Source organism: Rhinoraja longicauda, chromosome 7, assembly GCF_053455715.1.
Source record: "Rhinoraja longicauda isolate Sanriku21f chromosome 7, sRhiLon1.1, whole genome shotgun sequence".
NCBI lineage: Eukaryota > Metazoa > Chordata > Chondrichthyes > Rajiformes > Arhynchobatidae > Rhinoraja > Rhinoraja longicauda.
The window spans coordinates 7387788-7413637 of record NC_135959.1 but is presented as its reverse complement, the minus strand read 5'-3'; the positions used below and the strand labels follow the sequence as shown (position 1 = coordinate 7413637).

Genomic DNA, 25850 nt, shown 5'->3' with positions numbered 1-25850 from the left:
GGAGAAGGCAGGAACGGGGTACTGATTGAGAGTGATCAGCCATGATCGCATTGAATGGCGGTGCTGGCTCGAAGGGCTGAATGGCCTACTCCTGCACCTATTGTCTATTGTCTATTGTCTATTGATAGTACCCTCAGACTTACTGTCTTGATCTTAACTCTTTCTTGAATCGGTGAAAGCTACAAAGGCGATATTGCTCATCAGAATCCTCAATAGGTTGTGAATGAAAACTACGGACTGTGAAAGTTGCACTGTCCCTAAATTTTAATTACGTTTGCATTTTAACGTTTGCATTGCAAATTTGAAGCATTGAATCTTTCCCCAAGATACAATCACCTTCACTGTGGGACGGCACGGTGGCGCAGCGGTAGATTTGCTGCCTGACAGCACTCGGGTTCCATCCCGACTACGGGTGCCGTCAGTACGGAGTTTGTACGTTCTCCCTGTGACCTGCGTGGGTTTTCCCCGAGATCTCCGGTTTCCTCCCACACTCCAAAGACGTACAGGTTTGTAGGCTAATTGGCTTTGGTAACATTTATAAATTGTCCCTAGTGTGTTGGATAGTGCTAGTGTACGGGGCGATCACTGGACCGCGTGTACTCGGTGGGCCGAGGGGCCTGTTTCTGCGCTGTATCTCTTAACCTTTTTTTTGTATGTCTCTTCCAGGTCAGATAGTGAATGCCATCGATAATCTTGGCCTTGCAAATAAAACCCTGATCTATTTTGCCTCTGATCATGGTGGCAGTCGGGACTCTGTTGGAATAAATGGAGAGATCGACGGAGGTTGGAATGGAATATACAGGGGTAACTGCTTTTTGGAATACGCGAGCACATGTTCACAGTGTTCTTGGTGGTCACGAGCTATATGAGTAGAATTAGGCCACTAGGCCCGTCGAGCCTACTACGCCCATTCCATCATGTCTGATCACTGCCTCCTAATCCCATTTTCCTGCCTATTCCCCATAACCCTTGACACCCGTTCTAATCAAGAATTTGTCTATCTACTATTCCTATTACATGATCTTATGAACACATTTTGATATCTTATGTTGCAATCAAGTCAAGTCAAGTTTATTTGTCACATACACATACACGATGTGCAGTGAAATGAAAGTGGCAATGCCTGCGGATTGTGCAAAAAAAGAATTACAGTTACAGCATATAAATTAAAGTTAATACAGAAAAGACAAAGTTTAGTCCCTGGAGTTATAATAGTTAACAGTCCTGATGGCCTGTGGGAAGAAACTCCGTCTCATCCTCTCCGTTTTCACAGCATGACAGCGGAGGCATTTGTCTGATCGTAGCAGCTGGAACAGTCCGTGGCTGGGGTGGTAGGGGTCCCCCATAATGTTGCTTGCTCTGGATCTACACCTCCTGATGTATAGGTCCTGCAGGGGGGCGAGTGTAGTTCCCATGGTGCGTTCTGCCGAACGCACTACTCTCCGCAGGCAAGATACTCGAGGAGCAAGGGGAACCACTCTGTTGAAATCGCCTATACTGAAGTGCAGTACGCAAAGGAGCGTAACGTCCGCCATTTTAGTAAGCAAAACCCCGCCGTTTGCTGTGCCTCTCGCAGTGTAATCAGTGTTTTGGGGGAACAGTATGTGTGATGATACCATAAAAATGCAGAATATATCTCATCTATCAATTCACAGGCTTTTAAATTTTTTATTTTTTAAATGTTTCTGCAAGTTTCTGCCTACTAAAATGGCGCCGTGACGTACTACGGCTTTTAGGGTCGAGCGGTCTATCTTGTTCCTCTAGTATCTTTGAAGGTGAGCGAGTCTGAGACAGGGTGACGCTGGCAGCACAGGGGTTCCACGATTCCCCGCTTAATCGTTAGGTATGTTTAGACCCAATGTCTCATGCCAAGGAAAATGGGAAATAATGGTGAGAAACGGTGGGACGGCACGGTGGCGCAGCGGTAGAGTTGCTGCCTTACAGCGAATGCCGCGCTGGAGACCCAGGTTCGATCCTGACTACGGGTGCCGTCTGTACTGAGTTTGTACGTTCCCCCCGTGACCTGCGTGGGTTTTCTCCGAGATCTTCGGTTTCCTCCCACACTCCAAAGACGTACAGGTATGTAGGTTAATTGACTGGGTAAATGTAAAAATTGTCCCTAGTGTGTGTAGGATAGTGTTAATGTGCGGGGATCGCTGGGCGGCGCGGACTAGGTGGGCCGAAGGGCCTGTTTCCGCGCTGTATCTCTAAATCTAAAAATCTAAATCTAAATCTAAAACCTGAGAATTAAACTATGAAACCTCATTGAGACTGACTTAAATAATGACAAGCCTGGATAGAGTGGATGTGGAGAGGATGTTTCCACTAGTGGGAGAGGCTAGGACCAGAGGGCACAGTCTCAGAAGAAAAGGACATTCCTTTAGGAAGGAGATGAGGAGAAATTTCTTTCGTCAGAGGGTGGTGAATCTGTTGAATTAATTGCCACAGAAGACTGTGGAGGCCAAGTCAATGGATATTCTTCAAGCGGATATTGATAGATTATTGATTAGTACGGGTGTCAGGTGTTATGGGGAGAAGGCAAGAGAATGGGGTTAGGATGGAGAGATAGATCAGCCTTGATTGAATGGTGGGGTAGACTTGATGGGCCGAATGGCCTTATTCTGCTCCTTTATAGACAATAGGTGCAGGAATAGGCCATTCGGCACTTGGAGCCAGCACCGCCATTCAATGTGATCATGGCTGATCATTCTCAATTAGTACCCCGTTCCTGCCTTCTCCCCGTACCCCCTGGCTCCGCTATCCTTAAGAGCTCTATCTAGCTCTCTCTTGAAAGCATCCAGAGAATTGGCCTCCACTGAGTGGCCTCCACTTTGACTTATGAACTTATGCTTTTCTGTGTTACAGGTAAAAAGGGGCTAGCTGGATGGGAAGGTGGTATCCGTGTGCCTGGGATATTAAGATGGCCAGGCCAGTTGTCTTCTGGTAGGAAGATCGATGAACCGACCAGCCTCATGGACATTTACCCAACTGTTGTCAACCTGGCTGGGGCCTCATTGCCACAGGATAGGTGAACAACTCAAAATACACATATTAATAACCTTGCAATTTGCTGCGTAGATAAACACACTTTCTGCTGCCATTTCTTTTTCATTATAGAAGTCAATATCTCCTACTCTGCAATTGTATTTGTCAATATGAAAACATGTCGGTAACAATATTGTCATCGTCCTTTGGCTTAACCCAGGTACAGATTAAAGGTCCGTTAGTAAGGAGACACAAGGAACTGCAGATGCTGGAATTTTGAGCAAAGCACGGAGTGCTGGAGGAACTCTGCGGGTCAGGCGGCACTGATTACACTGCGAGAGGCATAGCGAACGGCGGGTTTTGCTTACTAAAATGGCGGACTTTACGCTCCTTTGCGTACTCCACTTCAGCATAGGCAATTGGAGGGAATAGCTAGGTGACTTTTCGGGATCTGAAGAAGGGTCCCGACTCAAAGTCCCCTAACCATTACCCCTCTTATCTTAATCTTCCCCTGTTCAGGCTTCTGAACAGTCCTTCCCCGAACTAGGCTACAGTCTATTTCTTCTCCATCTCATTGCGGACAATGGACTTAGTCTCTGGTAGTATTGCACTATGACACTGAGATAAACTATATTCTGCACTCTGTAGCTTTTCCTTCGCTCAGCCTATTGACACACGACCTTCGCTCAGCACAAGACACACGACCCAAACACAAACATCCATCACAGTGACTCCAAACACCCCCTCACTGTGATGGAAGGCAACAAAACTTCCACTCTCTTCCCCCCACGCCCACGGACAGGCAGCTCGGCCCCTACCGAGGCGACCGACCCGCACAGCCCCCGCAAGGGGATGGAAGTCCCCGCGGCCGAGCCGCACCGGGCACTGAACCGTCCCGCGGCCAAGCCATACCGGGCGATGGGAGGTCCCGCGGCCGAGCCGCACCGGGCGCTGCTAAGTCCCGCGGCCGAGCCGCACCGGCAATGTTAAGTCCAGCGGCCGAGCCGCGGCGGGCGATGGAAGGCCCCGCGGCCGAGCCGCTCCCCGGGGAAGAGACCTAAAAAAAGAAAGGTTTCCCCCACCCCACCCCACCCCACCACCCCCCACCCCACCCCCCCACACCCCCACACATACACAGCCAAAAACAAAAACCATCCCAACACCAACACACAAACAAAAAAGGAAAAAAGACAAACAGACTGCCAGCGAGCCGCAGCCGTTAGGCGCAGCCAACACGTGACGTGATTTATGTAAAGCATTATCTGATTCATAAGATTAAAAGAGATAGGAGCAGAATTAGGCCATTCGGCCCATCAAGTCTACTCCGCCATTCAATCGTGGCTGATCTATCTCTCCCTCCTAACCCCATTCTCCTGCCTTCTCCCCATCACCTCTGACACCCGTACTAATCAAGAATCTATCTCTCTCTCTGCCTTAAATATATCCACTGACTTGGCCTCTACAGCCTTCTGTGGAAAGGAATTCCACAGGTTCACCACCCTCTGACTAAAGAAATTCCTCCTCATCTCCTTCCTGAAAGAACGTCCTTTAATCCTGAAGCGATGACCTCTAGTCCTGGACTCTCCCACTAGTCGCTGTCTTTGTTTGTTTACTATCCCAACGTTTAAGAAGCAGTTAGACAGGTGCATGGACAGGATGGGTTTGGAGGGATATGGACCAAACGCGGGCAGGTGGGACTAGTGTAGTTGGGACATGTTGGCCGGTGTGGGAAGTTTGGGTCGAAGGGCCTGTTTCCACGCTGTATCACTCTATGACTGGAATCATCATCTCCACGTCCATTCTATCCAAGCCTTTCACTTGATTGGAACTGTTTCTCAGTGCACGTGACAATAATAAACCTAAAGCTGTACCTCTGCAGATGCTGCCTGACCTGCTGAATTACTCCAGGGCTTTGTGGTTTGTTCTAAGGTATCACAAAATGCCGGAGTAACTCAGCGGGTCAGGCAGCATCTCCGGAGAGAAGGAATAGGTGACCCTTCTTCAGACTGATGTCAAGGGGGGGGGGGGGGGCGGGACAAAGAAAGGATATAGTTGGAGACAGGAAGACATTGGGAGAACTGGGAAGAGAGAGGGACAGAGGAGCTATCTAAAGTTAGAGAAGTCAATGTTGATATCATCATCATCATATATCATCATATATCTACAGCCGGAAACAGGCCTTTTCGGCCCTCCAAGTCCGTGCCGCCCAGTGATCCCCGTACATTAACACTATCCTACACCCACTAGGGACAATTTTTACATTTACCCAGCCAATTAACCTACATACCTGTACGTCTTTGGAGTGTGGGAGGAAACCGAAGATCTCGGAGAAAACCCACGCAGGTCACGGGGAGGACGTACAAACTCCGTACAGTGCAGCACCCGTAGTCAGGATCGAACCTGAGTCTCCGGCGCTGCATTCGCTGTAAAGCAGCAACTCTACCGCTGCGCTACCGTGCCGCCCACCGCTGGGCTGTAAGCTGCCCAAGCGAAATATGAGGTGCTATTCCTACAATTTGCGGTGGCAATACATTGATCCTCCCAAATCTGCTGTTTAATGAAACTATGAATGACTCCCAACTTAGTCTTCAACTTTGGGAGCAAAACAAAATCAGTAGGTTTTAAAATTAATAGTCGACCCAACATATAATCGCAGTCTTGGCTATGCTGACTGACGTTTCCAGGACAACAGACCTCCATGGTCAGGTCAAGTAGTAAGAAGGGTCTAGACTCGAAATGTCACCCATTCCTTCTCTCCTGAGATGCTGCCTGACCCGCTGAGTTACTCCAGCTTTTTGTGATACCTTTAAGACGTATAAGACTGGCTTTGGAGAAGTTCCTTCAGATTTATACCTGGGTCAAACTAATTAATGGAGTTGGGGTTCACATTTCTTGCACAGGCAGTGTTATATATTTAAGCGCCTAAAGAATAACAGAAACCTTGAAATATAAAGTACCCTCTTGTATTTTCCTAGGATAATTGATGGACGAAACTTAATGCCGTTACTGAAGGGTGAGGTACAGAAGTCTGAACACGAGTTTCTGTTCCATTACTGTGGAAATGCTTTGATCGCAGTGCGATGGCACCCAAAAGACAGTAAGTGTCGAGCAACTGGGCGCCTTGGTAGAGTTACCGCCTTATAGCGCCAGGGACCCGGGTTCGATCCTGACTACAGGTGCTGTCTGTATGGAGTTTGTACGTTCTCCCCGTGACCTGCGTGGGATTTCCCAGGTAGCTCCGGTCTCCCCCTCCCACACTCCTAAGACGTACAGGTTTGTAGGTTAGTTGGCTTGGTGAAATTGTAAATTGCCCCTAGTGTGTGCGTGCGTGCGTTTTCCCCGAGATCTTCGGTTTTGTCCCACGCTCCAAAGACGGTTTGTAGGTCAATTGGCTTGGTATAAACGTATAACGTGAAACCGTCCCTCGTGTGTGCAGGACAGTGTTAGTGTGTGTGCAGGGATCGCTGGTTGGTGCGGACTCAGTGGGTAGAAGGGCCTGTCTGTATCTCTAAACTAAATTGGTAATAACCAAAGAGAATCGCCTCACTGCGCCAGGATCCTGGCTACGGCTACTTTCTGTACGGAGTTTGCACCACCCCAGGTCTTCTTTCCTTGGAAGAGGTTGAGCGTTGGCACTTTCTGTTGGGACCGATGACCACAGCCTGTTTCTACTTCTTCAGCTTCTTCGGTTACTTTCTTTCTTAAAGCTTAAACTTCCTTTCAAGAGTGGCACAGCTGGTAGAGCTACCGCCTCACCGTGCCAGGGACCCCGGTTCGATACTGACCTTGGGTGCTGTCTAAATGGAGTTTGCGTATTCTCCCTGTCACCACGCGGGTTCCCTCCGGGTGCTCCAGTTCCCACATCCCAGAGATGTGTGGATTCATAGGATCATAGAGTCATACGGCATGGAATTTGCCCATGCCTACCGATATGCCCCATCCACACTAGTCCTACCTCTCAATAGACAATAGGTGCAGGAGGAGGCCATTCGGCCCTTCGAGCCAGCACCGCCATTCAATGTGATCATGGCTGATCATTCTCAATCAGCACCCCGTTGCTGCCTTCTCCCCATACCCCCTGACTCCGCTATCCTTAAGAGCTCTATCCAGCTCTCTCTTGAATGCATTCAGAGAATTGGCCTCCACTGCTTTCTGAGGCAGAGAATTCCACAGATTCACAACTCTCTGACTGAAAAGGTTTTTCCTCATCTCAGTTCTAAATGGCCTACCCCTTATTCTTAAACTGTGGCCCCTTGTTCTGGACTCCCCCAACATTGGGAACATGTTTTCTGCCTCTAATGTGTCCAACCCCTTAATAATCTTATACGTTTTGATAAGATCTCCTCTCATCCTTCTAAATTCCAGTGTATACAAGCCTAGTCGCTCCAGTCTTTCAACATATGACAGTCCCGCCATTCCGGGAATTAACCTAGTAAACCTACGCTGCACGCCCTCAATAGCAAGAATATCCTTCCTCAAATTTGGAGACCAAAACTGCACACAGTACTCCAGGTGCGGTCTCACCAGGGCCCTGTACAACTGCAGAAGGACCTCTTTGCTCCTATACTCAACTCCTCTTGTCATGAAGGCCAACATTCCATTGGCTTTCTTCACTGCCTGCTGTACCTGCATGCTTCCTTTTAGTGACTGATGCACTAGGACACCCAGATCTCGTTGTAGCTGTTCCCAAACTAAGATGTCCCAAACCAAACCACGGCTTGTCACTTGTGTGTTGTAATATTTTCAAGGCTGTATTTCCTTCCTTCACGATTTATTTTTCTTTTTTTCCTCCAGGCGATGCCGTTTGGAAAGCTCACATCTTCACTCCCAGACCCGACATGGAGAATAGCAACCAGAACGGTATTTGTGGTTGCCACGACGATTCCGTCTCTTACCACGACCCACCGTTGCTCTTCGACCTCTTGAAGGACCCCTCCGAGGCTGACCCACTGTCGCCCGAAACGGAGCCTCTGTTCCATAAAATCCAAGACCAGATCCGATTGGGCGTGGAACGTCATCGGAAGACCTTGACTCCGGTTCCCCTTCAGTTGTCCTGGGGTAACGCTCTCTGGAAACCCTGGCTTCAGCCCTGTTGCGGTACATTCCCATTCTGTGGCTGCAGCGAAGACTCCAGTCCCAAATCGATCGCCTGAAAAATAGCACTGCCGACCGTTTATCGTATTTAATTATTGTCACTCCATGTTTTCTGTCCGGGGAATACGGTATGATTGTGGCATTTGAGTGAAATGCTGAGGGTTCCTCTCTGTTACCTTGCCCAACGATTGGTGGCTGTGCCTTCAGTTGCTGGACTCTAGACTCTTGAACATGTTTTCCCAATCTTCTCCGTTTCTTTTAACTCTCTCTCCTCCACAATGGGCCTCCATGGAATCTACCTCTTTATCCAAACCTTTGGCCTAAAGCGTTCTAAATCACTTGGGCCAGTTTCCTCTTCCATCTTCTTCTGCCGTATGTCTTTTAGACCTGCAGCTCCGTTGAGTCGAGCCAGGCCAACGTGTCATCGTCCAGGTCAATCGGACCTCGTTCACCGTTCGGTGGCCGGTATTTGGGGCAACTGGTGACTCTGTGCTCCACTGTCTGTGTTGGGTCCCCACACTCACAGAAAGCACTGTCCACGAGACCCCACCTCTTCATCGCTACTCCATAGTGCGTCCAACGCCTGTCCCCAAGCGATTGAGGGTTATCCACTGCTTTCGGGGCAGGTCCTGGCCAGGGACGTCCATGGGTTCACCGATGTAGCGGTGTAGCCTAGAAGTTCCGCTGACTTCCACTGGTCTCTCTTTCATGAGTGCCTTGGATGCAATAAAGGTGCTAAGCAAATGACAGATTCTTGCTCTTCTTGTTTATTGAAACTCCTCGATTTGATTTGGCATAGATAGGGTAGACAGAGCGTCGGACATTGAGGGAAATATATCAAATTATGAAGCATAGATAGTGTAGCGTGTACCTAAATTAAAGGCCTAGCTAATGTAAAAATAGTCTGGAGTGAGTTTTCCTGTTAAAGGCTACAGATAATCCTCCATCAAAATGCTTACCAAAATGATGCCTTGATTATAGAGCTTCAACCACAGGGTCAGGATGGATGGACTTGGGCGGCACGGTGGCGCAGCGGTAGAGTTGCTGCCTTACAGCGAATGCAGCGCCGGAGACCCGGGTTCGATCCCGACTACGGGTGCTGTCTGTATGGAGTCTGTACGTTCTACCTGTGACCTGCATGGGTTTTCTCCGAGATCTTCGGTTTCCTCCCACACTCCAAATGCGTACAGGTTTGCAGGTTAATTGGCTGGGTAAATGTAAAAATTGTCCCTAGTGGGTATAGGATAGTGTTCAAGAGAGAGCTGGATAGAGCTCTTAAGGATAGCGGAGTCAGGGGGTACGGGGAGAAGGCAGGGAATGGGGTACTGATTGAGAATGATCAGCCATGATCACATTGAATGGCGGTGCTGGCTCGAAGGGCCGAATGGCCTCCTCCTGCACCTATTGTCTATTGTGTTAATGTGTGCGGGGGTTGCTGGTTGGCTCGGACCCGGTGGGCCGAAAGAGCCTGTTTCTGCCCTGTATCTCCAAACTAAACTAAACTAAACTTAGATTGTTTTCTTTGGAACATTGGAGGTTGAGGGAAGACTTCATTCAAACGTATAAAATGATGAGAGGCATAGATAGGGTGGACAGTCAGAGTCTTTTCCCAGGGTGCAAATGTCCAACACTAGAGGGCGTAGCTATAAGGTGAGAGGGCGAAAGCTTAATGGAAGTTTTTTTTTACGCAGAGCGGTGGGGGGCTGGAACGCATTGCCAGGGGTAGTTGCAGCGGCAGATACGATAGTAGCGTTTAAGAGGCTTTTAGACAGACACGTGGAAGTGCGGGGAATAGAGGGATATGGATCATGTACAGGCAGAGGAGATCAGTTTAACTTGGCATCATGTTCGGCACAGACACCATGGCCAAAGTCCCTGTGCTGGACTGTTCTGTGTTCTTAGACATCTATTTAAAAACACAAATCTGGCTTCACCTGCTTATATTCTAATTCAACTCACTATCCCTCCCAGCTCCCAGCCTTCATGTTTCAACCTTTAATCCTTTTTTCCTGGAGTTTTCAATGTTAAAGAGAAACATAATCTGCCTGTACTGTTCTGCATTAGTTATAAAGGCCTTTAAAAATTGGTCTGAGATTAATTTTTCCACATTTAAATATTTCAGTAGATGAATTAAAATGAGCTGAAAATAAAACTGTCTCCTTCATGTTTTGTTCTGAAGTTTTGTTTGATTTTGTTTAATTTATTTTTCTAATCCATACATGTAACTTATTTTATTCATCTGGTTATAATTTAATTGCATTAAAGCCTTTCATGTAATCTTCCCACAGTAGAGACTGCTTATGCATTCTTAGGTTTTCTGCAGACAGGATAAGACTTGGATGAGGCTAGTGATTTTGAGTGTGCTCAAATGTTTAGTTTAGTTTAGTTTAGAGACAGCGCAGAAACAGGTTATGGTCGGATCGTTCAGTTGCCTGATAACAACTGGAAAAAAATTGTCCCCGAGTCTGGAGGTGTGTGTTTTCATACTTCTGTACCTTTTGCCTGATGGGAGAGGGGGAGAAGTGGGAGTGGCCAGGGTGCGACTCGTCCTTGATTATGCTGCTGGCCTTGCCGAGGCAGCGTGAGGTGTAGATGGAGTCAATGGATGGGAGGTTGGTTTGTGTGATGGTCTGGGCTGCGTCCATGTGCATTTCCTGAGCTCTTGTCAGCACACTTTTTAAAAAAACATCACACTTGGCCGCTGTTTCTTTCCCCTCAAATAACCTGCTCTAATCAACTTGAGCGAGAGACCTTTTCTCATAACCTCAAAGTTGGCCTTAGCCCAATTGTGATTATAAACACCTGGGCCATCTCTGTCCTTATCCATAACCATCTTAAACATAATTGAACAGCGGCCTCTGTAAATATTGTTTACAGAGTACTATGTTTATATATTCAATTGTTCTATCTGGGACATCTATCTATATACTAAAACTCTCGTTCGTTTGTTTGTTTGCTTGTTCCTGAACTACAGCCAAACCGGTACACGATAGCGCAACAATTTTAGGCCCACCTTACTCACCGTCGTCCCTTTGGTGCTAATGGAAGAAGTCTCATTGAAATCGGTGTTATATTTTTAGTAATTCACATTTTAAAGTACTTAAAGACTGGAGCGACTAGGCTTGTATACACTGGAATTTAGAAGGATGAGAGGGGATCTTATCGAAACGTATAAGATTTATAAGGGGTTGGACATGTTAGAGGCAGGAAACATGTTCCCAATGTTGGGGGAGTCCAGAACCAGGGGCCACAGTTTAAGAATAAGGGGTAAGCCATTTAGAACAGAGATGAGGAAAAACCTTTTCAGTCAGAGAGTTGTGAATCTGTGGAATTCTCTGCCTCAGAGGGCAGTGGAGGCCAATTCTCTGAATACATTCAAGAGAGAGCTAGATAGAGCTCTTAAGGATAGCGGAGTCAGGGGGTATGGGGAGAAATCAGGAACGGGGTACTGATTGAGAATGATCAGCCATGATCACATTGAATGGCGGTGCTGGCTTAAAGGGCCAAATGGCCTACTCCTGCGTCTATTGTCTATTGTCTAAATCTATCTCCTAGTGAGGAAGGGGGGGGGGGGGGGAGGGAAGATAAGGGGGGTTGAGGGGGATGGAGTGAGGGGGAAGGGGGTGAGGGGGAGGGGGGAGAGAGGGAGGGGGGGGGAGGAGAGGGTGCTGCACCAATGCAGGAGAGGTTTGGGCCCAACGGGTCCACTTGGTCTAGTATATGACAATAAAACACAAGATAGACACAAAAAGCTGGAGAAGGAATGGGTGACGTTTCGGGTCGAGAAACATCTTCAGACTGAAGAAGGGCCTCGATCTCAAACGTCGCCCTTTCCTTCTCCCCAGAGATGCTGCCCGTCCCGCCGTAGTTACTCCAACTTTGTTGTGTGTCTATATTCGGTCTAAACCAGCATCTGCAGTTCCTTCCTACACCCACCTGACAATAAAACACTTTTGACTCTCGAGAGTTGAGTTACATTGCTTACAGTGACACAGTGTGGCCACTTGGTGGAGCTATCATGCTGTGGTTTGGTTGTTCCACGCGGTTCATTCTTCAGTGACTACCATTGGGAACATGCAATCCCAACATGGAAAGTAATCGATTCCTTAACGCAACATCATTTACCAAAGATAGCAGTTGTGGTTTCAACGAGTAAACGAAACCCATCGTTTGAGATATTTCTTATGTTGTTCACTAATTTCTTTATTTACACTGGGATCAACTCATTGACAATTTATCCTGGTGTTGTGGCAGTGAAATAAAAGATGTAAAATGAAGGGGGCGTACTAGAATAAAAGAGGAGCAGTCGAGGGTTTTTGTATGTGTAGGAAGCAACTGCAGATGCTGGGTTATTCCGGAGAGAGACACAAAATGCTGGAGTAACATAGAAACATAGAAAATAGGTGCAGGAGTAGGCCATTCGGCCCTTCGAGCCTGCACCGCCATTCAATATGATCATGGCTGATCATCCAGCTCAGCAACCTGTACCTGCCTTCTCTCCCTACCCCCTGATCCCTTTAGCCACAAGGGCCACATCTAACTCCCTCTTAAATACAGCCAATGAACTGGCCTCAACTACCTTCTGTGGCAGAGAATTCCACAGACTCGCCACTCTCTGTGTGAAGAAATGTTTTCTCATCTCGGTCCTAAAAGACTTCCCCCTTATCCTTAAGCTGTGACCCCTGGTTCTGGACTTCCCCAACATCGGGAACAATCTTCCCACTTCTAGCCTCTCCAACCCCTTAAGAATTTTATATGTTTCAATAAGATCCCCCCTCAGTCTTTTAAATTCCAGCGAGTATAAGCCTAGTCTATCCAGTCGTTCTTCATATGAAAGTCCTGCCATCCCAGGGATCAATCTGGTGAACCTTCTCTGTACGCCCTCTAAGGCTAGAATGTCTTTCCTCAGATTAGGAGACCAAAACTGTACACAATACTCCAGGTGCAAGGCCCTGAAACAACTGCAGCAGAACCTCCCTGCTCCTATACTCAAATCCTCTTGCTATGAATGCTAACATACCATTCGCTTTCTTCACTGCCTGCTGCACCTGCACGCTTGCTTTCAATGACTGGTGCACCATGACACCATAACTCAGCGGGTCAACCAGCATCTGCGGAGAAAAGGAATAGGTGACATTTAGTTTACAGCAAGCGCTGTAAGGCAGCAACTCTACCGCTGCGCCACCGTGCCGACGTCTCTGGTGGGGACCCTTCTTCAGATACTGTAGGGAGAACGGAGGAAAGACAGGTGGGAGAGAGGAGAGGCAGGACAATATGTGGCAGGTACTAGGTGGACACAGGCCAGGGGAGTGTTTGATAATGACAATAGACAATAGGTGCAGGAGGAGGCCATTCAGCCCTTCGAGCCAGCACCGCCATTCAATGCGATCATGGCTGATCACTCTCAATCAGTACCCCGTTCCTGCCTTCTCCCCATACCCCCTGACTCCGCTATCCTTAAGAGCTCTATCCAGCTCTGTCTTGAATGCATTCAGAGAATTGGTCTCCACTGCCTTCTGAGGCAGAGAATTCCACACCTTCACCACTCTCTGACTGAAAAAGTTCTTCCTCATCTCCGTTCTAAATGGCCTACCCCTTATTCTTAAACTGTGGCCCCTTGTTCTGGACTCCCCCAACATTGGGAACATGTTTCCTGCCTCTAATGTGTCCAATCCCCTAATTATCTTATATGTTTCAATCAGATCCCCCCTCATCCTTCTAAATTCCAGTGTATTTAAGCCTAATTGCTCCAGCCTTTCAACATACGACAGTCCCGCCATTCCGGGAATTAACCTAGTGAACCTATGCTGCACGCCCTCCTCCATAGCAAGAATAAAAATAATGGATTCAAATAATGGATGACGAAGCTCTATCTTTACAATAGTAAAGTGTGGCATCCTGTGGCGTTCTCTCGCTGTACAGAACTCCACAGGGGATCAGATCCTCCTTCCCTGTGGGGATCAAACTGTACAACTCCCCCCCCTTGTGTCATGGGGTATACTGACTCCCCCCCAATCTTTGCACATCCCCAATCCTTTCAGCTCGTCACTTTAACTTCATGTTCCATGTATATTGTGTTTTTATGACTGTTGGCAGATCGATTTCCCTCCTGGGATAAATAAAGTTCAATCATATTGTAACGTATCGTTTGAGTCTGAAGAAAGGTTCCAACCTGAAACGTCACCTATATCTTTTCACCAAGGGCAGTTGTATCTCAGCCATCTGACGGTCAAAGCCCAGACCATCACACAAACCAACCTCCCTTCTGTTGACTCTATTTGCACCTCATGCTGCCTCGGCAAGGCCAGCATCATAATCAAGGACGAGTCGCACGAGTTCGCTCAACACCTTCGCTCAGTCCACCTTAACCAACCTGATCTCCCGGTGGCTCAGCACTTCAACTCCCCCTCCCACTCCCAGTCTGACCTTTCTGTCATGTGCCTCCTTCAGTGTCATAGTGAGGCCCACCCGGCCACTCCCTCTTCTCCCCCCTCACATCAAGCAAGACGTGCAGAAATCTGAAAATGGACAAACTCCAAATCCAGGGACAGTTTTTGACCCAGCTGTTATCAGGCAACTGAACCATCCTCTCAGCAGCTAGAGAGCGGTCCTGACCTCCCATTCTTACTGGAGACCTTCAAATAATCTTTAATCGGACTTTATCAGACTTTATCTTGCGCTCAACATTATACCTTTTACCCTTAACTCTCTGCTGTGGATTGTAAACATGTATAGTCTTTTCCTAGACTGGACACCACGCAACAAAAAAGCTTCTCACTGTACCTCATTACATGTGACAATGATAATTAATCTTTCTCATTAACAGCATATTTTCACCTTGGGATGTGGAGGGAAACCGGAGTGCCTGGAGAAAACGCTTGTGGTCACGGGGTGAACGTACAAACTCTGTACTGGCAGCACCCGTGGTCAGGATCGAACCCAGGTCTCTGGCGCTGTAAGGCAGCAACTCTACCGCTGGGCCACCGTGCTGCACCACTCCACTGTGCCGCTGTGAGAGGGGGAAGATCTAATAGGAACTTAAGGGGAAACTTTTTCACAGAGGGTCGTAGGTATATGGAACGAGCTGCCAGAGGAGGTAGTTGAAGCAGATAATGTAACACCATTCAAAAGACATTTGCGTAGGTACATGGACAGTAAATGTTTAGAGGGACATGGGCCAAATGTGGGCAGGTGGGACTAGCGTAGATGGTGCATCTTAGTCGGCATAGGCAAGCTAGGCCGAAGGGTCTGTTTCCATGCTGTACAACTACGTCTCTGTGACTATCTACATTGCAAGTTTTACTGGATCACGTTTCTGGTCTCCATTTAATGATGGGGTAATCGCAAAGATATCACAAAATGCTGGAGTAACTCAGCGGGTCAGGCAGCATCTCAGGAGAGAAAGAATGGGTGACGTTTCGGGTTGAGACCCATCTTCAGACTGATGTCAGGGGGGGGACAAAGAAAGGATATAGGTGGAGACAGGAAGACAGTGAGAGAACTGGGAAGGGGGAGGGGAAGAGAGGGACAGAGGAGCTATCTAAAGTTAGAGAAGTCAATGTTCATACTGCTGGGCTGTAAGCTGCCCAAGCGAAATATGAGGTGCTCTTCCTCCAATTTGCGGTGGGCCTCACTCTGACACTGGAGGAGGCCCATGGCAGAAAGGTCAGACTGGGAGTGGGAGGGGGAGTTGAAGTGCTGAGCCACTGGGAAATCAGGTTGGTTAAGGTGGACTGAGCGAAGGTGTTGAGCGAAACGATCGCCAAGCCTGCGTTTGGTCTCGCCGATGTAGAGAGGTTGACATCTGGAACAGCGGATACAATAGATGAGGTTGGAGGAGGTGCAGGTGAACCTCTGCCTCACCTGGAAAGACTATTGCAGTATCAACTACATGGCCGGACTTGATATTGATGATCAAGGAATCTGTTGGATCATCACATTTGATATTCAGAGTGAGTTCAGACAGAGTACGGAGATGTCTTCAAAGAAACATCTGGCCATGAGTCTGGAGATTGTCCCAATACTTCAGATTTTAGACTCTGGAGATACAACATGGAAACGGGCCCTTCGGCCCATGGAGTCCATGCCACCAGCGATCCCCGCACACTAGCACTATCCTACGCACTAGGGACAATTTACAAATTTCACCGAAGTCGATTAACCTTCAAACCTGTACGTCTTTGGAGTGTGGGAGGAAACCGGAGCACCCAGAGGAGGCCCACGCGGTCACAGGGGAGAACGTACAAACTCCGTACAGACAGCACCCGCAGTCAGGATTGAACCCGGGTCTCTGGCGCTGCGAGGCAGCAACTCTCCTGCTGTGCCACTGTGGGAGTTTTATACTCAGGAGGTGAGAAATACTTAATGTGGCCAAGCCTGACGAGATGATTGTTAACAAAATTAAATTTTAAAGCGCAATATTCTCCCAAGTGCAATATTCTACCTAGGTGTGATAAATATATATTCATTTACTACTTTAAGCATTTAAATGACGAATTGGATGTGTTTTTAACTTGTTTTGGTTGCAGTGATCAGCAGTAGCCCTCCTAATTCCGTTGTATCTCTAAGTACAATGGCAATAAAGGCTTATTATTATTATTATTATTTATTATTATTATTAAAACCACATGCGGCAGGTTTCATATATTTTATTGGTGCGAGGGATGTGGAGCGTCGCTGGTTAAACAAACATTTATTAGCCACCACGGACAGGCCACTTCAGAGGGTAGCTAAGAGTCAGTCATTGTCTACCTTCGTGGCCTTGGGTGGAGCTTTTCCCAAACCGTGCTGTGACACATCCCGTTAAAATGCTTTCCCCGGCACATCTGTGGAAGTTGGTGAGAGTCGTTGGGGACGTGCCGAACTTCCTCAAGATGTTCGAGGTTGGAAATGTGTGCGGAATTAGGGGGAGATGCTGGCAATAGGTTGTTATGTTGTTTCGTCTAGAGGACAAACAGAGAAGCCTTCAAAGAAACACGAGCCCTGAGATTGCCCTCTTACTTCAGGGTTTAGACTTTAGAGATACAGCGTGGAAACGGGCTCTTCCGAGTCTGTGCCGACCAGCGATCAACCTGTAGACTGAGAAGTGTAAGAAAATAACTGCAGATGCTGGTACAAATCGAAGGTATTTATTCACAAAATGCTGGAGTAACTCAGCGGGTCAGGCAGCATCTCAGGAGAGAAGGAATGGGTAACGTTTTGGGTCGAGAAGGGTCTTCTCGACCCAAAACGTTACCCATTCCTTCTCTCCTGAGATGCTGCCTGACCTGCTGAGTCATTCCAGCATTTTGTGAATAAATACCCTGTAGACTAACGCTATCCTACACACTAGGGACAATTTACAACTTTTTAACCGAAGTCGATCGACGTACAAACCTGTACGTCTTTGGACAATAGACAATAGACAATAGGTGCAGGAGGAGGCCATTCGGCTCTTCGAGCCAGCACCGCCATTCGATGTGATCATGGCTGATCATTCTCAATCAGTACCCCGTTCCTGCCTTCTCCCCATACCCCCTGACTCCGCTATCCTTAAGAGCTCTATCCAGCTCTCTTTCTTGAATGCATTCAGAGAATTGGCCTCCACTGCCTTCTGAGGCAGAGAATTCCACAGATTCACAACTCTCTGACTGAAAAGGTTTTTCCTCATCTCCGTTCTAAATGGCCTACCCCTTATTCTTAAACTGTGGCCCCTGGTTCTGGACTCCCCCAACATTGGGAACATGTTTCCTGCCACTAACGTGTCCAACCCCTTAATAATCTTATACGTTTCTATGAGATCTCCTCTCATCCTTCTAAATTCCAGTGTATACAAACCTAACCGCTCCACTGGAGTCACTCCTTGGGATGAGGGAGAAAACTGAAGCACCCGGAGAAAACCCACGCAGGTCAATGGGGAGAATGTACAGACCTCACACAGACTGTACCCGGCAGTCAGGATGGAACCCGGGTCCCTGGCACTGTGAGGCAGCAACTCTACTGCTGTGCCACCCTGACGCAGTGGGAAAATAGACAGCTTTCACTCAGGAGGTGGGAAATACTCAACGTGGCCATGCCTGAAGAGATGATTGCCAACAAAACCACATGCGGCAGGTTCTATATATTTTATTCACACAAGGGATATGAGAGTCACTGGTAGAGCAAACATTTATTATTAATAATAATAATGCATTACATTTATATAGCGCTTTTCAAACACTCAAAGACGCTTTACAGGGATTTCTAGAACATAGAGAAGAAAATAAATAGATAAATAAGTAAACGAACAGAAAAAGGAGACAGAAGGTGAGGTGACGGTCAGTGGTTGAAGGCAGTGCTGAACAGGTGAGACTTCAGTGATGTTTTGAATGTGGTGAGTGAAGAGGAGTCTCTGATGGTTTGGGGTAGTGAGTTCCAGAGGGTAGGAGCAGCGATGGAGAAAGCCCTGTCCCCCCAGGATCTGAGTTTGGACCGGATGGGGGGGGACAGGAGGTTGGCAGCAGCAGAGCGGAGGGTGCAGGTGGGAGTGTGTCTGTGGAGGAGGTCAGTCAGGTAGGATGGAGGGCTTTGTAGGTCATGAGGAGGATTTTGTACTGGATTCTCTGGGGGATGGGGAGCCAGTGGAGCTTGTAAAGGACGGGGGTGATATGGTCACGGATCGGGGTGTGGGTGAGTAGACGGGCAGCGGAGTTTTGAATGTATTGAAGTTTACTGATGATTTTTGAGGGTGAGCCATAGAGGGGGCTGTTGCAGTAGTCCAGACGGGAGGTGATGAAGGCGTGGATGAGGGTTTCTGCAGCTGTGGAGGAGAGGGATGGACGGAGACGGGCGATGTTTTTGAGGTGGAAGAAGGCTGTCTTGGTGATGTGTTTGATGTGTTTGTCGAAGGAGAGGGTGTGATCAAAGATGATTAGCCATCACTAACACGCCACATTCTTGCTATTGAGGGCGTGCAGCGTAAGTTTATTAGGTTGATTCCCGGAATGGCGGGACTGTCATATGTTGAAAGACTGGAGCGACTAGGCTTGTATACACTGGAATTTAGAAGGATGAGAGGGGATCTTATCGAAACGTATAAGATTATTAAGGGGTTGGACACGTTAGAGGCAGGAAACATGTTCCCAATGTTGGGGGAGTCCAGAACAAGGGGCCACAGTTTAAGAATAAGGGGTAGGCCATTTAGAACGGAGATGAGGAAAAACTTTTTCAGGCAGAGAGTTGTGAATCTGTGGAATTCTCTGCCTCAGAAGGCAGTGGAGGCCAATTCTCTGAATGCATTCAAGAGAGAGCTAGATAGAGCTCTTAAGGATAGCGGAGTCAGGGGGTATGGGGAGAAGGCAGGAATGGGGTACTGATTGAGAATGATCAGCCATGATCACATTGAATGGCGGTGCTGGCTCGAAGGGCCGAATGGCCTACTCCTGCATCTATTGTCTATTGTCTATTATTGCCACTTCAGAGGGCAGCTAAGGGTCAGTCATTGTGGTGGATTTAAAGACACATATGGGACAGATTGGGTCAGGACAAGAGATCTTCATCCCTGGTGAACATAGGTTCATAAGTTCATGAGTGATAGGAGCAGAATTAGGCCATTCGATCCATCAGGTCTACTCCGCCATTCAATCATTGCTGACCCATCTCTCCCTCCCAACCCCATTCTCCTGCCTTCTCCCCTTAACCGCTGATACCTGTGCTAATCAAGAATCTATCTATCTCCGCCTTAAAAATATCCATTGACTTGGCCTCCACGGCCTTGTGTGGCAATGAATTCCACAGATTCACCACCCTCTGACTAAAGAAATTCCTCCTTATCTCCTTCCTGAAGGAACGTTCTTTAATTCTGATGCTACGGCTTCTGGTCCTGGACTCTCCCACCAGTGGAAACATCCTCTCCACATCCACTCCATCCAGGCCTTTCACTGTTTGTAAACATCAGTGAACCAGATGGGATTTTTTAAACGACAATTAGTTTGTTTCATGGTTCCCATTACTGATGTGGGATTTTTGTTCCAGACTTATTTAGACTTAAAAAGCCTCCCGCTGGGGTCATGGGATTTGAACCGATGTCTCCGAGTCAATGCTCTGAAGCTGCTGTCATCAATTAACTGAAGATAGACTCGAAAAGCTGCAGTAACTCAGCGGGTCAGGCAGCATCTCCGGAGAAAAGGAACAGGTGACATTTCGGGTCGAGACCCTTCGTCGGACTGAGAGTCATGGGGAAATGGAAACGAGAGATATAGACGGTGATGGAGAGAGAGATATAGAACAAACGAATGAAAGACTTGCAAAAAAAGTAACCATGATAAAGGAAACAGGCCATTGTTAGCTGTGGGCTAGGTGAAAACGAGTTACAGACAATGAGACTCACCAGGACGACATAACAACGACGAGGGTGGGGGAGGGATGGAGAGAGAGAGAATGCAAAGGTTACTCGAAGTTAGAGAAATCAATATTCATACCGCGGGGTTGTTAGTTGCCCAAGCGAAATATGAGGCGCTGTTCCTCCAATTTACGTTTGGCCTCAGTCTGACAGTGGAGGAGGCCCAGGACAGAAAGGTCAGTCTGAAGAAGGGTCTTGACCCGAAACGGCACCCATTCCTTCTCTCCAGAGCTATGCTGAGTTACTCCAGCATTTTGTGTCTAAGGTCAGTGTGGTAATGGGGTGGGGGGAGGGGGGGGGGTTGTTAAAGTGGTTAATCGGAATGGGGATTACATACCCTCTGTGATTCATCACTCATTGTCCAGTAAGACCCCAACACTGGCTTAGAGGCAAGGTAGAGGTTGTTTCGGAAGGAACGGCAGACGCTGGTTTAAACCGAAGATAGACACAAAAATCAGGAGTAACTCAGCAGGTCAGACAGCATCTCTGGAGAAAATGAATAGTTGACGTATCGGGTCGATCCGAATTGTCACCTATTCCTTTTGGTTTAGTTTAGTTTAGCTTAGAGATACAGCGCAGAAACAGGCCCTTCGGCAGGGGTGTCATAGAGTCATGGAGTGATAGAGTGATAGAGTGATACAACTCTCCCACACCGGCCAACATGTCCCAGCTACACTAGTCCCACTTGCCTATGCTTGGTCCATATCCCTCCAAACCTGTCCTATCCATGTACCTGTCTAACTGTTTCTAAAATGATGAGATAGTCACAGCCTCAACTACCTCCTCTGGCAGCTTGTTCCATACTCTCACCACCCTTTGTGTGAAAAAGTTACCCCTCGGATTCCTATAAAATCTTTTCCCCTTCACCTTAAACCTATGTCCTCTGGTCCTCGATTCCCCTACTCTGGGCAAAAGACTGAGCATCTACACGATCTATTCCTCCCATGATTTTGTATCATGGTGGAGGCAGATGCAACATGAAATTTAAGGGGCTTTTACATACCATACACTTTCTTTACCACGCAATCTATTATGTTGCTATTTTCAGAGAGCAAAGGATCTGGAACCCGAGATCCCTCTGTACATCAATAAGAATCTAATTTGTTTGTGGTTTGGATGAGAGTATCACCAACATCTTTCCATAATTCCTCACACATTTCCATCCTCAAACATCTTGTGGAAGTTCGGCATGTCCCCAATAACTCTCACGAATTTCTACAGATGCGCCGGGAAAAATCATTTTGTCGGGATGCATCACGCACAACTTGGTTTGGGAACAGCTCCATCCAAGACCGCGAGAAATTGCGGAGGATAGTGAACCTAGCTCGGGCCATCACACGAACCAACCTCCCTTCCATTGACTCCATCTACACCTCGCGCTGCCTTGGCAAGGCCAGCAGCATCATCAAGGACAAGTCCCACCCCGGTCACTCCCTCTTCTCCCCTCTCCGATCGGGCAGGAGTTACACAAGTGTGAAAACGCACACCTCCAGATACCGGGACAGTTTCTTCCCAGTTGATATCAGGCCTCTTACCTACTAGGTAAGATTTTTTGTTTTTTTCCTAGTCAGATGTGCAGCACTTTGGTCAACGTGGGTTGTTTTTAAATGTGCTATACAAATAAATTGACTTGACTTGACTTGACTAGAGAGTAGTGGTGACCGACCATCTATCTGTACCTCATTGGTGACCTTCGAATTATCTTTAATTGGACTTTACTGGACTTTATCTAACACTTAACGTTATTCCCTTTATCCTGTATCTGTGTACTGTAGATGGCTCGATTATAAACATGTATAATCTTTTTGCTAACTGGGTTGCACGCTACAAAAAAAGCTTTTCACTGCACCTCAGTAAACGTGACAAGAATAAAATAAATTAAACTAACTAAACTCACCCCTGTAACCATACTGTAACCTCCACCTTGGAGTAACTCATTGGGTCACACAGCATCTCTGGAGAGCATCTTTGGGCGGTCACGGTGGCGCAGCGGTAGAATTGCCGCCTTACAGCGAATGCAGCGCCGGAGATTCGGGTTCGATCCTGACTACGGGCGCTGTCCGTACGGAGTTCTCACCCGTGACCTGCGTGGGTTTCCTCCGAGATCTTCGGTTTCCTCCCACACTCCAAAGACGTACAGGTTTGTAGGTTAATTGGCTTGGTAAATGTAAAAATTGTCCCTAATGGGTCTAGGATAGTGTTAATGTGTGGGGATCGCTGGGCGGCGTAAAAATCTAGCTTTAAAAGCCGGGTATTATTTTTAGTTTTATTTCTCGAGAGACAGCGCGGAAACAGGCCCCTTGGCGCACCGAGTCCGCACCGACCAGTGATCCACGTACACTAATACTATCCAACACACACGAAGGACAATTTTCACATTGATACCAAGCCAATTAATCTACAGACCTTCACGTCTTTGGAGTGTGGGAGGAAACCCGGAGCACCCGGAGAAAACCCACGCAGGTCACGGGGAGAACGAACAAACTCCATAAGGAGAGCATCCATAGTCGGGATCGAACCTGGCCCTCTGGCGCTGTCTGGCAGCAACTCCAGGCGCCGCCACGGTGAATATTTATTTTTTATTTTACACCCAGCAGGAACGCAATTATTTTCTAATTTGACTTTTCTTTCAAAACCCTTCGAAAGTACATTTATTGTATAAGCAATTATAAAGTCATTTTCAGATATGTGTTTTAAATGACTCACTCGAGTTAAATTTAATCTGCCTCTCTGTAGAACCCTGCTGAGATATTACTCTGGTTAATTGTGGGTGTTTCCAAATATGTGCTGGAGGTTACAGACATCTGCTGACTGCAACTTGCTGCAGGTTCCCGACTGTGAGCCCGTAGTTAGACAATTTGTCGTTAGGGCGGCACATTGGCGCAGCGGTAGAGCTACTGCCTGACAGCGCCAGGGACCCGCGTTCGATCCTGACCGCTGGTGCCCTCTGTATGGCGTTTGTACATTCTCCCCGTGACCTGCGTGGATTTTAGAAACATAGAAACATAGAAAATAGGTGCAGGAGTAGGCCATTCGGCCCTTCGAGCCTGCACCGCCATTCAATATGATCATGGCTGATCATCCAACTCAGTATCCCATACCTGCCTTCTCTCCATACCCCCTGATCCCTTTAGCCACAAGGGACACATCTAACTCCCTCTTAAATATAGCCAATGAACTGGCCTCAACTACCTTCTGTGGCAGAGAATTCCACAGATTCACCACTCTCTGTGTGAAAAAAAAACGTTCTCATCTAAAAGACTTCCCCCTTATCCTTAAACTGTAACCTCTTGTGCGCAAGGGCACAAGAGGGGTGGCCACTTTCACAGTAAACTCAGGCAACTGTACCATCAAGCAAAGGCCCAAGAGACCAAGAATGTATCGCTGGATACATCACCTGGTTCCCTCCTCCCCCCCCTCACCTTGTCAACCCCAACGGCATTTCCCAGTTTCTTTGGCAATACCTGGGATCAGCATTATTCTAACCGTTGCAAACCAAAATAGGGACTAAAGCAATAAAACAATGGCTCATACAGAGTATAAAAATGGCATATATTGGTGTTGATTAAATTATATTTATGACTGTGCTGCGAATTCAATGCAAAGCCAGTCATGTCAACTCAATTGGTGGCAGTAAAGATCTGTATTGTGCCAAAGAGGTAACAGCACAATTTAGAAAATCTAAATTTTCTCCGAGAACTTCGATTTCCTCCCACACTCTAAAGACGTGCAGGTTTGTAGGTTAATTGGCTTGGCATAAATGTAAAATTGTCCCTCGTGTGTGTAGGATAGTGTTAGTGTGCGGGGATCGCTGGTCGGCGCGGACTCAGTGGGCCAAAGGGTCTGTTTCCGCGCTTTAATTCTAAACCAAACTAAAAATATATATGTTGCCCCAAAGAGATTTCCTTCTCAGAGGAAAGAATTGACTGTAAATTTTGTATATTCCTGCCAGCAGTTTCGATTTAGATTTAGAGATACAGCGCGGAAACAGGCCCTTCGGCCCACCGAGTCCGTGCCGCCCAGCGATCCCCGACACTAACACTATCCTACACACACTAAGGACAATTTTTACATTTTCCCAGTCAATTAACCTACATACCTGCCTCATCCAATCTAATCCTATTTGGCCCCTAAACCTTTCCTATCCAATGTATTTGGCCAAGTGCCTTTTAAATGCCATTATAGTACCTGCCTCAACTTTCCCCACTGGCAGCTTATTCCATATACCCACCACACTCTGAGCGAAAAAGTTGCCCCTCAAGTTTATATTAAATCTCACAAACCTCCCTCTCACAAACCTCTGCCCTGTGGTTTCAATAGACAATAGACAATAGGTGCAGGAGTAGGCCATTCGGCCCTTCGAGCCAGAACCACCATTCAATGTGATCATGGCTGATCATTCTCAATCAGAGGGTTCCAGGTCCAAACCTCCCTGAAAGTGGTAACGTGAATAGGTAGAGTGGTAAAGAAAGTGTACCCACGTAGCAACTCTGCAACTGAACGTATGCCTGAAGTTCCAGCCTGCAAAAGTTAGCAGACTTAATGAAATGTTGATTGATCGACTGATTGATTAATTGATTGATTGATTGATTGAATGATAGAGAAAGGCTTGATTGAAGCAAGGATTGATTGAAAGGCTTTGATAGAGTGGATGTGGAGAGGATGTTTCCACTAGTGAGTGAGTCTTGGACTAGAGGTCATAGCCTCAGAATTAAAGGATGTTATTTTAGGAAGGAAATGAGGAAGAATTTCTTTAGTCAGAGGGTGGTGAATCTGTGAAATTCTTTGCTACACAAGTTAAGGCAGAGATAGGTGGATTCTTGATTAGTATGGGTGTCAGAGGTTATGGGGAGAAGAGAAGAGAGGAGAATGAGGTTGGGAGAGAGAGATAGATCAGATAGATGGATAGATAGATAGATTTGAGGAAGGATGTCCTTGCTATTGAGGCAATGCAGTGTAGGTTCATGAGATTAATCATATCATATCATATATCTACAGCCGGAAACAGGCCTTTTCGGCCCTCCAAGTCCGTGCCGCCCAGTGATCCCCGTACATTAACACTATCCTACACCCACTAGGGACAATTTTTACATTTACCCAGCCAATTAACCTACATACCTGTACGTCTTTGGAGTGTGGGAGGAAACCGAAGATCTCGGAGAAAACCCACGCAGGTCACGGGGAGAACGTACAAACTCCTTACAGTGCAGCACCCGTAGTCAGGATCGAACCTGTGTCTCCGGCGCTGCAACGCTGTAAAGCAGCAACTCTACCGCTGCGCTACCGTGCCGCCCTGGGTTGGAGAGACTGTCATATGAGGAAAGATTGGAAAGATGAGGCTTGTATTCACTGGAGTTTAGAAGGATGAGAGGGGATCTTACAGAGATGTATAAAATCATAAAAGGACTAGAGA

General features: G+C 47.3%; 1 protein-coding gene across 3 annotated transcripts in view; it reads left to right on the top strand.

Moving 5' to 3' along the window:
* Positions 1 to 10210, top strand: part of LOC144595057 (arylsulfatase H-like) — a 39515-nt gene extending 29305 nt beyond the window's left edge. For all 3 annotated transcript variants that reach the window (XM_078402043.1, XM_078402046.1, XM_078402044.1), the window contains 4 exons: positions 667 to 804; positions 2866 to 3028; positions 5961 to 6082; positions 7780 to 10210. In XM_078402043.1, coding sequence (XP_078258169.1) covers positions 667 to 804; positions 2866 to 3028; positions 5961 to 6082; positions 7780 to 8138 — 782 coding nt within the window. In that variant the 3' untranslated portion in view covers positions 8139 to 10210. The remainder of the gene's footprint in view (positions 1 to 666; positions 805 to 2865; positions 3029 to 5960; positions 6083 to 7779) is intronic.
* The last annotated feature ends 15640 nt before the right edge of the window (positions 10211 to 25850 follow it).